This window comes from Physcomitrium patens, chromosome 18 (assembly GCF_059467195.1).
Source record: "Physcomitrium patens ecotype Gransden chromosome 18, ASM5946719v1, whole genome shotgun sequence".
In the NCBI taxonomy this organism is placed as follows: domain Eukaryota; kingdom Viridiplantae; phylum Streptophyta; class Bryopsida; order Funariales; family Funariaceae; genus Physcomitrium; species Physcomitrium patens.
Genome location: NC_143427.1, coordinates 4,447,395 through 4,462,608, shown reverse-complemented (window position 1 = coordinate 4,462,608; position 15,214 = coordinate 4,447,395). Strand labels below are relative to the sequence as shown.

At 37.9% G+C, this 15,214-nt stretch overlaps 1 protein-coding gene and 1 long non-coding RNA gene across 3 annotated transcripts; both read right to left on the bottom strand.

Moving 5' to 3' along the window:
- Window positions 1–143: 143 nt before the first annotated feature.
- Window positions 144–5,345, bottom strand: LOC112295449 (serine/threonine-protein kinase AFC3). Of its 2 annotated transcripts, none has more exons than XM_024547068.3 (13): window positions 5,206–5,345; window positions 4,419–4,747; window positions 3,947–4,136; window positions 3,710–3,736; window positions 3,395–3,548; window positions 3,118–3,169; window positions 2,606–2,720; window positions 2,248–2,339; window positions 1,696–1,840; window positions 1,489–1,553; window positions 1,194–1,291; window positions 927–1,032; window positions 144–798 (listed from the first exon to the last, which is right to left on the bottom strand). In XM_024547068.3, exons 2-13 carry the CDS (start codon window positions 4,506–4,508, stop codon window positions 652–654), a joined length of 1,281 nt encoding a protein of 426 aa, XP_024402836.1. In that variant the 5' UTR covers window positions 4,509–4,747; window positions 5,206–5,345; the 3' UTR covers window positions 144–651. The 2 variants fall into 2 exon arrangements, with proteins under 2 accessions (XP_024402836.1, XP_090100284.1); XM_090244158.1 differs by lacking the exon at window positions 5,206–5,345 and adding an exon at window positions 4,981–5,120.
- On the bottom strand, window positions 5,042–6,064 carry LOC149987436 (uncharacterized). The gene is made up of 2 exons (XR_016498161.1): window positions 5,759–6,064; window positions 5,042–5,278 (listed from the first exon to the last, which is right to left on the bottom strand). It is a non-coding gene; the product is annotated as an uncharacterized LOC149987436 (long non-coding RNA).
- Window positions 6,065–15,214: the final 9,150 nt, after the last annotated feature.

Sequence of the window (15,214 nt, the reverse complement as noted above, 5' to 3'; positions counted from 1 at the left end):
AATGGAAAAAACTACACTCGTATGTTGAAAGACAATACCAAAACTAGTATCAACACAGAATACGTGCATATGGAAGTAGCTTGTATTGAAACATCTAAGTAATTCGTACCATAAATACGACAGCAATCAAGAACACATCTATCTCGTGTGACTAGCATCCTGGAAACCTTCGTTACGTGGAAACCATGTTACAACAAGCTTGAGCCTTCCTTAGAGAAGGGGCCTCAATGTCCTTGAACTCAATGGCTATCAAGCTACTGCCAAAGCTCTCGACAGGATAGGGCCCTACAATACAAGTACACTCACACCTGGTACGCGAAATGCAGTCCGCGAAACCGGTGAAAAGAATAACGCCCACAAAAAGGATGCGTCTTTAGAGTGGAGCACCTCTAAAAGGGTGGACGAGGATTGTTTAACGAGCAGGACTCGTTAATATCGTCTCTTCAATACATGCCTCCCAGTCATTGTGATTGGAAAGACTATACCAATCAGCGATACTGCCATAAATACTCAGCAAACTTAGGGACACATAGGACAATTCTCCGACAGTTCTCCACAACAACGCTTCTCAGACATGTCTTATTGTGATCAATTCCAGCAATTGAAGTTAGGGCACCCCATGGACCGTAGACGCAGCAATCAGTAGTAGCCTTACAGGCGCCGATTGGACTCTTTGAAGAATGGGTGCTTAAGCGCCTCTTTAGCCGTAAGCCGTTCCGATGGTTCAAATTTCAGCAAGCCTTGAAGCAGATCGATAAGAAGTCCCCCGGAGTGGTCCACATGATGCATAATCAAATTCTGCCACACAATCGAGCGATTCACAGTCTGTCAAACAATAGAACAGCAGTATAGAACACACCTGTGTATTCTTACACGTGAATACAAGAACAATAAACGATGTAAAATGGTCAAGGAGGAGAACAAACCCGTAGTCTGGGTAATCTTCTCACGGCTCGAATACTTTCCCTTGACACTGCCCCTTCAGGCCAGTTTAATTCCCTCCCATGTCTGAAGTATTTTTCTGTTCGACGACTGTGTAGGATACAGGTGATCATAGGAAGTCAGGAAAGTTCAAAAAAAAAAAATTGAAGATGATTAATACTCATAGGCTCAGATATGGTGATTTAATGCAAGTCATTTACAAGACCGCAGTCGATAGAGCCAATAAATAATACGAGGATCATGGTACGCACTCTGCCCTCTTTATCATGTGCACAGGGATGGGACCCAAAACTCGCTCCATCATAGCCAAATGCTCTAGATTCTCGTGAGTTTGAAACAATGCATCACCCTGCCACCCGCAAACAAGCACAATTACTAATAGATACATACCATAATCTCAAAATATCCACGAGTATCAAAATCTGAATAACATGGCAACAGTACACTAATAATAAAAGTTGAAATAAACAGGACATATATATATATATATATATATATTGTAAATGGAATTACAGGTAAGATCAAGGCAGGGATGAAGCCACATACCGAACACAACTCTACGAGTATGCATCCTATGCTCCATATGTCGCAAGGATACGTCCAGCCAAGACCTAGAACAAAAGCATTTCTGTGGTTATCCATTCTCACACAGCTTTCCGCGAAACTTGATGCGGAACGTTTAGCAAGATTAACCACCTTCATTGACACCTAATATCAGCTCGTAAAGAGCATGAAAGTTGATGAAAATCTAACCTAAAATAACTTCTGGTGCCCGATAGTGGCGAGTGGAAACAACTGAACAGTGGTAGTGGCTGTCAAAGGTCGCGCTACCAAAGTCAATAAGCTTAATTTCGCTTGTTTTCGGCACCCGCTTGAAATGTTTTCCTGGATTTGATGCCTGCACATTTCACCGACATTAATAGATGCATGCAGATCAGAGCAGCCCCCACCAAAAAAACCCCAAAAATTCAGAAATCAAGCAAACACATCAGTGTGCAAATAGGAAACACAAATTCAAAGAAATAATCAAAAATCATGCAGCAAAATCACCACCGTAGTACATGGGAAAACTAGTGCACCTTTGCAAACAATTGCTAAACCAGCGAATTCATAGCATCATTTCAAAAGAGAAAAACCCGCTGTACTGACATCAACATTATCTAGCAATTCATCGCTACCAGTATCTATAGATTTGAGTTATTTTCAGAACTGCTCGAAAGATGACATGTTGAACAGGATAGAAGCATAAACTAGGAGATTCATTGCCGGAAACTACACATATTCCTCTACGACACTTTCCAATACCTTGTAATCTGACACTCTCACGTACTCAGAGGAGACCAATAGAATATTTTCAGGTTTAAGATCGGTGTGGATCAGGGTTAGCTCATGCATGTCTGCGACAAACAACAGCATAGTCGTGATTATAACATCAAACACCAGAAAATTCATTTGTTGCTGATTCGTTAACAGAAAAAGTCTAAACAAGGTGATGAGTCCAGAAGTTAAGTACAATCAAATGGCACTAACGTGGTACTGCAGGATCCATTCACATACCACAAAACAGATCATATTTCTGATGAATCAGATAAGAAATACACATCCATACACTGAGGAAAATCATATATTATTTGCAAATATATACATACAAAATATGACTTACAAGCTACAGACTCCAAGAGTTGGCGGCCAAAATCTCGAACAAGATCTGCAGAAAACGGTCGATAATTGTTTTTTCGAAGAAAATCGTACAAACTTGGCCCCAGCCTCTCGCACACCTGCATAATTACCAATAGTAAACAAAAGAAGTACGCGCCTTAATTCAGGGAGTAATTTCAAACGTTGTATCCAAGAACTCAATGTGCGAATCCCTGGATATCAACGAGGAAAGTCGAACAACAAGTGCAACAATCAGAAACCTCTTACTCCCTATTACAAACAGGGAACCTCAATGTTCGACATGAACGTCATGAACCGCAATATCAAACCTCGAAAGGGGGCGGTTGATTCCAAAAAAAGAATCAAACATTACTGAATCCACACAATACACGTCAGTGTGAGAGCAAAAACACAACTGGCATAAACTAGCATCAGCTAAAATGCCATACAAAGCGTCTTCACAACGAATTATTTCGTCCCTTTTTTCCGAATAACAAAACAGAGAAGGGAACTTACAATGCAGACATGATTTCGATAGTCAAACCAAGTCTTGAGCTGCACACATCGTCTGTTCATAACCAGGCTTTTGTCAAATGCACGTAAAACACTTCCACCTCGAATAAGTTGCAATTGCCCAAAAATTGAGTAAAAGCACGCAAGTCATTACTGAGGAGTTGAAATAAAAGATTATAAATTAAGGATTTAGTCAACGCACCAATCATCGTATTCAACAATCGTTCTAAGGGACATCTGTGACTCTCAAGTAAACGAGAAGTTCAGAAAACAAACGAACCGTATGCCCATCTTGTCATTCTTGGCAAGCGTGCGCAGCACATCGATTTCAATCATCGCAGCATCCCGGTACTTCTGAACGTTGCGAATGACCTTGATAGCCACATATTCCTGCATCTCCCTATCCCAGCACTCTAACACCCTACCAAAAGTCCCTGCAGAACCCAGCCAAAAACGTTACAGGCCAACATACTAAAACCCCACACAAACGCTTCAATATTAGCAAACTTCACCACGTTTGGTCAATTTTTATTCCAAATTCATGAAGGTTCATTTGTTCGACGATGATGTGAATAATCGAAGGAAGACCACCCACCTTCACCCATCTTGCTGATGATTTTGTCTGCGGTATCACAAAACCCCAACCAAACAGGCACCACGACACCACGTGATCAGGTATTAAAACCTCTGAAGCCAGCCTTCCTGGCAAAGGCGTCTAATGCCTCTCAATGTTATGCGCCTCCAATATCAACAGAAGGCAGGAGCAAGCGGAGAGTTATGCAGGCTAAACCGTGCGAACGGACACTATGACCAGGGTTTAAGGTATGATTACAGCGTGGTGTTATATTCTCTCCCAGCTCAAACATGTAGTGACCATCTTTATCATCCTCCCGCCACGCCGGGGAGGCAACCCTGGCATAACCATTGTAGAAATCTGGACTGTTCCCTATAGCAGCTGGTGGCACTCCCCTCCCTAGTCCCAGTTGCTCGTACTGCCCACTATTGACCGCTACCTGGTGGCTCTGCACACATGCACAAAGATTACCAGCCACAAATGCTTCCGTTGATCAAATTCAAGGCTCAACTGAACGCACCAACCAAACTGATAATCTCATGTAACTTCCATAATATACATACATCACCACATATTTCACCAAAACCGTTTGACTTGCATACGGGAAATTGTACATCTGCTCAGTGGAGATTGAAACGATCTTATGTTATCGAATCATTCTCCAGCGTAATTGCCATGCATCATAGAAGTATGGACAGAAAATGACCACGAAAAAAGAAAAAGAACGCACCCCATCATAAATCTCAGCCCGGGGGGCGTTGTCCTCGAGTAGCATTAAACGGGCGCGCTTTTCAGGCCTCTCATATATTGTACGGTCCATAATGCAATGAAACTGGCTCCCTCCCTCTTGCTGCCTAAGCTAGACCACTTCCTATTCGGCTTTCGGGAATTTATTGATGAAACCAACAGCGAACACTACAATGGCGAGGTGTATGTAGCTGCATATGATTCATACAGAACCACAAGGCTTCAAGCTTCATCTTCTATCCCAAAGACTCTCCAAGCGGATCTTGAATAGAACTCGTATGACTCGTGTTTCATCCCAAACTGAAGAATGTCCTGGTTACGCAAGACAGAGACACAAGACCCAATTATAAGCACAGGCTACGAACCAATCAAGACTACTATCACCACTGACGTACACAAGGGTACAAGGGGGCAGAGTTCTAAAACTGCAGGAAAAGCTTCACAAACGAGGATCTGTTTGCCCTAGAAACACACCACAAGTTCTCTAGGTCGTTAGGTCCTCGTTGACTCTAGATAAGAGAGGTATAAAACAGTGGAGCTCGAACCTAATAATAGGATCCTTCAAACTCTCTTGGCCAGCCGTAGGATTCATAGATGCTAGCACACTGCGGCTACAACCACGACTCCAGAAAGAACTTCCTCCGCAACAACCAAGGAGAATGAGAAGATTCGGAAGAACCTCCGACGGCAATACAGAATAGCCAGCTAAACCCTCGTCACAATGAATGAAACTCAGAAACAAACTCATTCCTTCCGAGTTCCTGATTCACCTGCATGCTTCACTGCGGCCGCTCACGAACATCTTTCGAACAAGCCCGCGCAACTGATTCCCAACTCTTCTAACTGCAACGGCCAAAATTCTAGTCCCATGTCACGAGCTAGTCAGCACCTGGTAGCACTACCACACTCCTCTCAACGGTCCCTCAAATCGGCACCTGAGATTATCCAAACAGATAACCTCTTCCAAAACTCTCCCCCTTCACCTCCAACTTAGGGTTTCTAATAAGACGTTCATACACGATAAAGCATTGTCTAATAAATTATTATTTTAATAAAAAAACTAAACAAAACAAAAGTCAACCCGCTGCGAGCTCACTGGTCCCACATCCTACTCATAATACAAAAACCTCCAACACTCGCCCTCAACCCGTGCACAAGGGCAGGAAAAAACCACAAGCATCTCACAACGACATCACACATACACACACACACACAAACACGCGCGAACGCTCCTAAACGACTAAACCCCACTCGGTTCTAGTTTCTGCGGCCTCCCAGACGCGACACTGCACCTCAAAAGAAGAGTGAACAACGGGCATCAACCTTGCGACCCGACACAGAGGGAGTCGTCGCCGGATTTGGTGCCAGAGATCGAATGTCCGCGAGAAGTCGCGAGCAAAAGCGACGAGGAGGAGGGCGATGGCGAGACGATACATGGAGCTGCTGAACGAGGAAGAGAGTTTAAGAAGAGCGGCCCCGCGACTGCGAAAAAGCTAATCAGCATGAAAAAAAAGACGGTGTGTCCGAGTCTACAATGTTCCCACTTCTGGATGAATGTCCCTCGTCTCCTCCGACGACCGATATACAGTATTTGTGTCAGAACTCACTCATGTGATGCCATTTTGGATGGTTTCATCCGTCCCTGTCCATTATCGCATTCGTTTGTGTGGATGGAGGTGTTCGTCTATTGTGTGGATGAACGTGGAGTTGATGGGTGGCCGTCATCGACGTCGCATGTGGTCAAAGTGGATGAATGATGTGCGTATTCATTCGCTCTGTTCTTCTTTCGATGACAATGCTCATCCAATGGAGTCTATGCCCTTTGGACTATTAACACAATCACCTTGAATAATACTTTAAAAATAAATAAATAAATAAATAAAAGAGCAAGCTGCATTAAGCCTTTCCAAAATTGGCGCTTTGTAATCATCAATTCTTCTTATATATATATATATATATATATATATATATACACCACACTTTGAAACTATTCATAAAAGTTTTAACAACTCACAATACAAGTCCTATTTTAAATTAATTCTTGATTAGGATCCAAAAAAACTATTAAATTAATTTTTTTTATTTGACCATCAAAAAAATAATAATCCTCTAAAAAAATTGGAATTTAAAGTGGTTATAGATTTTAATTTTTAATAAGAAATTTATAACATTTTTAGAATACTAAAATAGTATTTTTTTTATAAAAGTCAAAGCCATTGTATTGTAAATAACTAGGATAAATATCTATTAGTTTTATAAATTTTATTATATAATATATATATATATATATATATATATATATAATGTACATAAAATTACGAATTTAAAAATAGAGCTTGTCATGTTAGATTAATGAAGGATATACATTTGATAGTATGATGGTAACAATTCATAATTTTATTTGATTTTGATTTTGATTTTTTTTTCAATGTAAATATGCTTATGTAGATATTTGGTTAAGAAATTTTGCATGAATTTTATTTTGATAAAAATTATTCAAAGCTTTGAATATCAAAACTTGACAATCTTAAAGAGTAAGTTTTTAGATTTAAAAAAAGAAAGAAATAAATAAGTCATGTGGTTGAGTCCATGTTCAATATATGTCTCTTACTAATACCTTATGGGTATTGAGAATGTTTGAAGAAACATAAGAATACCTAGAAGTAATATATACATTTACACAAACTATAACAAGATATAGTTAAGATATTTGTATTATTGACACACAGGGATAAAACATTAGAATCATGTTTGAGAAGTTATGGAAGTTTCTAGAATTGGAGTTAGGTTGGTAGATCATGTAAGATCCACTATAGAACATTCTAAAAAGAGTTTAGGATATTTATCTAGGTGGAATCCACTATAGAACCTTCTAGAAGGAATTTAAGGTGGTTATCTAAATGGGGCCCATCATCTAGGAACATTCTAGAAAGTTTAGGATATTAGAATAAAGTATAAATAGGATTGACTAAGGCCTTTCGGAGCATCAAGTCAGATAATGCTTTCGACTCTTTCTTTAAATATAATTAGATTTTGGTATCTTTTTGTTTTTTTTATTTTATTCTAATTTTAATTACTTATTTTTATCTTTTGTGTTTCATTTTGTTTAGTTTTATTCTGGTTCAATTTGTCCTCCCTTGTGATGAGGTTTTTATATTGCTATAGATTGGAAGAGTTTTTAACACTTGAGTAAGGTTGATCTTGTTTCATTGATATTAGAGCAAGTGTTAGACTATTTTTTTGGTAGTATGTTGATAGTCATCATTTAGTCTAAGGTCAGCTGTTATGGTCATACAAAATATTATATTGAAGCTACCAAGATGTGAGAAGATACTACAATAGTGGAATCTAGCTGAGAAATTACAACATGAAAGATATGGTAGAATAATCCTAAATGGAAGCTCAAATACATGTCATGGCCATAATCATGTAAGCTAATAATTACATATACAAATAGGTAGAAGTAAGTAGAAGTAGGTAAAAGTAAGTTAATTCTATAATATTTAATATAAAAGCTTCTTAGAAGCTTTCTAGACGCTGCTTTGACTTCATAGGTGTCTTTAATTGACTTTTTGGATTAGAAACGTGGTTAACAAGTTGGCCATGTGCCACACATGTTGTTAGTTTGAAGATGAAGCTAACAATGTGGCCCACACGTAGAAAAACTTGCCTTGTAAGTCAAGGCATGTGTCTTACAAAGTCAACACATATTGGAGGTCCTATAGAACGTCGCCACGTAGCTCCTAGTAAGATAGTATATATAGAGACAAGAGTGAAGGCTTCTTCACTCTTGTCAACTCCTTTCTTGCTTCTAGTGTAGTTTCAAGGGTCTCTTTTGGCAATAGCCATTCCAGTTTCTCTTTCAATATATATACTTGTTTATATATATTTTGTTACCTCTCTTTGAGTAAAGGCTCACTTGTCTGAATTGTTTTTTCATCGAGTTCTTGTCCTTGAGAGATTGACAAGAGTACACCTATAATATCAGAGCTTTGTCTAATCTTGATTAAGAGTGGATTACCCCTTTTTCTTGATAAGATATAAGCATATTAGAAGTTGCGGATTACCCTCTTCTAAACTGATATTGTCTTTAGTATTTTCTTTGTTCGCAAGTCCTCTCTTCTATTTGTCTTCAGCGATATTAGACATCTTCTCTCTTCTAAGTGTTATCATGGCAGAACTTCTTGAAATGAAGAGTGCAATGGCACAAATGCAAGAGTAATTGAGGGAGTTAATGCTTGCGATGCATCAACTCAATTTACCACCACAAGGAGCAACAAGATTGGCAGGAAGTGAAGATATAGAAATGGTTGGAGCTGCTTCAACATCTGCACCAAACCATGTCCTTTTTCCTATGGTGGAATGTCCTTCAAATGTTAGAGAACAAGGAATTACCCTACTAGAGAAGTTTGATGGTACCAGATCCAAGTTTCAAGGATTTAGCAATCAAGTGCAACTTGTGATTGAACTTCAACCCCAAAGCTATCCAACTTCAGGATCACAAGTTAGATTCATTGGTACGCTTCTTTCAAGTTCGGCACTATCGTGGTTTTCATCTTTTCTTCAACGACAAGATCTAATATTGGATAATCTAGAGGCTTTTTTGGCGGAGTTTCGATCCATGTATGGAGAACATGATCCAATTCGTGTTGCAACCAATAAGATCTATATTTTACGACAAGACAATCGATCAGTAACGTTATATGCTTCACAATTTTGACAACTTGCAACTGATATCAAGTAGGATGATGCTGCACTTATTAGCCAATTTCTCTACGGATTACAATATGAGGTAAAAAAATTAATGCTCAACTTACCTGATCCTCAAACATTGAGTCAAGCAATTAACTTTGCTGTGAAGTGTGACAATCGCCTTTTTGAATTCCGATCTGAGAATCGTACAAGTGGACCTCAACGTTACTATAATTCAATGGCAACACCAACATCTCTTCAACACATACATTCGGAAGTAGAGGATACGCAAATTGATGCAATACGTTTCAAACCTCTTACTGAGCAAGAAAAGACTCGTCATCGTTAAGAAAGATTATGTTTATATTGTGGAGAACCAAAGCACACTGCTCAGCATTGTCCAAAGAAACGACGCAATCACAAAATGAGGAATATGGCTATGAAAGAAGATAATATGTCAGAAAATGAGTTTGTCCAACTACAATAGGGACCGTGCGGCTGGAACCTTACACAACTTCTAGTAAAGGTCATATTCTCTCCTCAGAGCCCTCTCCTTGTTTTACATTAAATGTTATTTTAGGACCTAAACATTACAAAGTCTCTGCCTTGTTAGATTCAGGAGCCTCAGCGTGTTTTTTAGATGAAGAATTTACTAAAAGACATAGCATATCTTTAGTAAAGAAAACTAAACTTGTTCATGTAGAAGTCATAGATGGTCGTCCATTGTCTTCTAGAGATATTACTCACGAAACCCTTCTTATAGAAGTAATAATCAATGGTCATAATAGTTTTGTAGTATTTAATATCATTAGATCTCCCTCTAATCCAATCATTTTAGGTTTATCGTGGTTAGAAAAATACAACCCTCAAATAGACTGGATTTTCCAAACTCTCACTTTCTCTGAAAGTATAACTAATAGTGTAGTTAAGCAAGTAGAGAGTCATAAGTTTAGTTCAATTAAACCCATATTTATATGTGTAAAAGCTTTCTTACATGCTGCTATGAAAGAAACACCATACATTATTTATGCTACACCCGTTTCTACTGGTGAAAAGACTTCAAGTGACATTCCAAGCCAATATCAAGAATTTCAAGATGTATTCGAAAAAAAGAATGCGGATACACTCCTAGCACATCATCCCTATGATTGCTCAATTGACCTTCAAGAAGGAGCACAACCGCCATTCGGACCAATCTATAGTTTATCACAAAATGAGTTGGCTGAACTCAAGGAGTATATTGAAGAAAATCTAGCCAAGAATTTCATACGCCATTCTAAATCTCCGGCAGGAGCTCCAATTCTATTTGTGAAGAAAAAAGATGGATCATTGAAGATGTGTGTTGATTATCAAGGACTCAACAAGATTACCATAAAAAACAGGTATCTACTACCTTTAATATCTGGACTTCTTGATCAACTGAATCAAGCTAAGATCTATACAAAAATAGATCTTCGAAGAGCATATAATCTAGTACGCATCAAAGAAGGAGATGAATGGAAGACTACATTTCGAACTAGGTATGGACATTTTGAATACAACGTCATGCCTTTTGGACTTACAAATGCACCAACAGCTTTTCAACATCTAATGAATGATATTTTTCGAGAGTTTTTGGACGATTTTGTGGTATGTTATCTAGACGACATCTTGATCTATTCTAAGAATCCAGAAGAACATGAACTTCATGTTCGTCATGTGTTACAAAAATTAAGAGATGCAGGACTCTATGCCAAGATAGAAAAGTGTATATTCCACACTACTCAAGTCGATTTCTTAGGTTACATCATTTCAAATGATGGACTTATGATGGATCCTAAGAAAATTCAAACTATTATAGACTGGAAGATCCCAAAAACAGTAAGAGATGTCCAATGTTTTTTGGGATTTGCCAACTACTATCGGATCTTCATCAAAGACTTCTCTCGAGTTGTAGCTCCACTTACACGTTTGACTTGTAAAGACAAACTCCAATGGAATCAAGAAGCGGAAGTTACTTTTGAATCTTTGAAGACAGCGTTTGTTTCTGCATCAATCTTGTATCGTGTTGATTTTTCCAAAGCATTCTTTATAGAAACAGATGCATCGGACTTTGCTCTAGGTGCGGTTTTATCACAAATGGGAACAGATGACAAACTTCATCGAATAGCCTTTCATTCAAGAAAATTCTCAGTAGCAGAAATCAATTATGAGATCGACGACAAAGAACTTCTTGTAATTGTGGATTCTTTTCAAGAATGGCATCATTATCTAGAAGGCGCTTCTAATCTAGTCATCGTGTATACTGATCACAAGAACCTCGAATATTTTATGTCAACACGCATATTAAATCGTCGCCAAGCTCGTTGGAGTATGTCTACAAAATCTTGATTCGAGTTCATCCGATGCCTTGTCTAGACGTTCTTATCTTGCACCAAAAGAAGGAGATGCAGCTTTTGAGCAACAAAGAATGGTTCTCTTGAAGCCAAAATAATTTCATCTTCGAGCAATAAAATCAACATTGACTGTTGATTTAACTTTCCTTAAGCAAGTCCAGTTAAGTATGTCTTCAGACCCTCTTGTTCATGATATCAAGAATAATTCTTCTAAATCTCATGATCCATCTAAATTTGAATTCAAGAACAATCTACTCTATTTCAAAGGACGCCTATATGTTCCAGAAGGAGAAGCTCGTTTACGTGTTCTTCAAGCTCGTCACGACTTTCCAGCAACAGGACATTTCGGATATAATAAGACTTTGGAGTTGATATATAGGGATTTTTGGTGGCCTCAAATGTGAAAGGCAGTTAAAGATTTTGTACAATCATGTGAAGTTTGCTCAACATCGAAAACTCCTCGTCATCAACTTTTTGGACTTCTTCAGCCATTACCCATTCCAGAACAACCATCGTCTTTTGTTTCTATGGACTTCATCACGGATCTTCTAATCTCAGGTTCTTATGACTCTATATTCGTGATAGTAGATCGTTTTATCAAAATGGCATATTTTGTACCATGTACAAAATCTATCACAGGTGAAGAAACAACTAAGCTCTTTCTTGACAATATCTATCGCTATCATGGATTACCCAAGGATATTATATCAGATAGAAAAACTCAATTTGTATCAAGATTTTGGCAAATTCTTTTCAAGATTCTTAAAGTGGATATAAAACTATCTTCGGCATTCTATCCTCAAACTGATGGACAAACGGAGCGTGTTAATCAAGTTTTGGAGCAATATTTAAGATGTACCATTAATTACCAATAAGATGATTGAACAACTTTTTTGCCATTGGCAGAGTTTACCTACAATAACACGGTACACTCTTCTACAAAATAAATACCTTTCTTTACTAATTATGGTTATCATCTACGACTTGATACTTTTGACTTTTCAAAAGTTGATAATCCTGCTGCGAAAGATTTGGCAATTTATTTATCAGAGCTACATGCAACGATGAAGGCGCAGTTAAAAAAGGCTCAACAATAACAAAAGGCCAATGCGGATGTCTATCGAAAAGAACAACCATCATTCGTCTTAGGTGATAAGGTATGGCTACTTCATCGCAACATCAAGACCACTCGTCCTTGTGACAAGTTGGACTATTGAAGGCTGAGACCATTTTCTATTTTTGCACAAATCAATCGAGTTGCATATCGTTTACATCTATCAGAGTCAATGAAAATCCATCCAGTATTCCACGTGTCTCTTCTTGAACCATACAAGACAGTGGACATACCAAGAAGATGACAAGCTCCACCTCCTCCTATAGAAGTAGACAATAATCAAGAGTTTGAAGTAGAAGAAGTCCTAGATTCTAGGCGATGTTGAAATAAATTAGAATATCTTGTCCATTGGCGTGGATATGGTATTAGTGAACGCACATGGGAGCCAATAAAGAATCTTGCAAATGCAGCAAAGGCGGTGGAGGCTTTTCATCGACGACATCCATCAAAATCAAGATAAAAATCTTCTTTATAAAAGAAACAACATCTAGGCAAGATAACATTCTACTTTCAATTTTTGTTCATAGTTTCGTTGTAGTAGTGGCGCTCAAAAGATAGAGAACCAACAACCAACAGATTCAACTCAAGAGCCTTCATTTGCTGACCTGCCGGACGAGACATTACGATTGTCACAACCTTCAAGAGGACGCAATCGAGATGAAAATCTTCAAAAATGACATGTTCTTCCTCGAATAGATGGTGAGATACAACGCGTTTGGTATCACGATTTGGGAAGGGACTCCCAATGTTTGGTGATTGTGTTAGAGGTAGGAACAACTCCTGATGGTGTTCCAAATATTCTATTCAAACGAAGTTACGAAGGCCTTAACAATGATCAAATAACTGGGTGGTGTTCCCGCCCTGGTATGGGACACTACTGATGGTTGAGAGGCCCTATCAATCATCTTCGAAGAGAACAGAGATCAGAGTATGTGGCAAATACAATTCGTCGCATCATAGATTTTCTCAACATATGATGACTGCTCCTCGTAGAACTCGTCTCTAGAAAGGGGGGTAATGTCACGGCCATAATCATGTAAGCTAATAATTACATATACAAATAGGTAGAAGTAAGTAAAAGTAGGTAAAAGTAAATTAATTCTATAATATTTAATATAGAAGCTTCTTAGAAGCTTCCTAGATGTTGCTTTGACTTCATAGGTGTCTTTAATTGGCTTTTTGGATTAGAAACGTGGTCAACAAGTTGGCCATGTGCCACACATGTTGTTAGCTTGAAGATCAAGCTAACAATGTGGCCCAAATGTAGAAAAACTTGCCTTGTAAGTCAAGGCATGTGTCCTACAAAGTCAACACATATTAGAGGTCCTATAGAAGGTCGCCACGTAGCCCCTAGTTAGATAGTATATATAGAAACAAGAGTGAAGGCTTCTTCACTCTTGTCAAGTCCTTTCTTGCTTCTAGTCTAGTTTCAAGGATCTCTAGTTTTCTTGTCTTTTGACAATAGCCATTTCAGTTTCTCTTTCAATATATATACTTATTTATATATATTTTATTACCTCTCTTTGAGTAAAGGCTCACTTGTCTGAATTGTTTTTTCATCGATTTCTTGTCCTTGACAATACATCACCTCTTAGACTAGATAGCTACCTTGCAATGGCAAATAGAAGCCTTGAGGACAAAGGAGTCAACATCTATTAGTCTGAAATTGAGTAGGCCTAATACATACTCAAGGATTTCAAGACAAGAAGATGTATATTAATTGCTCTTCAACATGTGACAATATTTCTAATTATTTGAGGCAAATACCACTAAAAGAAATATATATATATACAGCTAACTATTTGAGAGATGCGGCAATTATTTGGTGGCGCCATTAAATTCAAAGCTATGGAGCTCAAGGTAGATTGTGAGATAAGAAGGAGTTTGAGACCGAGTTTAGAAATCAATTTTGGCCCATCAATGCGAAGAAGATAGTACGCAATTAATTGATAAATTTTACACAATTTAAGTTGGTAAAAAATTATAGCTCTTGATTCAAGTCTTTATATCTCCTAATTAACAATATTTTAAAGGCAAAGATGATAGATTGATTCTTATAAGGTATGAAACCTAGAATCTAGCGAGAGATAGAATTAAAGAATCTATAAACATTTGTATTGCATAGAAGTTTGATGCTATAGATTTCAAAAATCATAGAAAACGATCTATAGCACAAAGTCCTATACTACTATATAATACTATGGCACAACATCCAATGCCAATGGAGATTGATGCCCTACAAGAATCATTGACACTACAAAATTAAAAAATATTGGTATAAAAGAGATTGTATTTTTATTGTTGGAAGCATGGCCATCAGATTGAAAGTTGTCTAATATGTCAAAATTCAAGCACCAGCAAAAAAAGGCAAGTTCACTATTTCAAAACTCACTAAGTTAATATTGAGAGAGAGCAGAAAAATAAGGCTTCTTTATAAAGGGACCAATGGTCAATATTGAAAATAGCTATTGTCTTTCAAAGGCAAATAACATGGCTTGGAATAACTATAAAAAGAATCAATTAGTGCATCTAATGGGACTACTAAGAGGACAACTATGTTAAGTGCTTATAAATTGTGGCTCTATAAAAAATTGCATC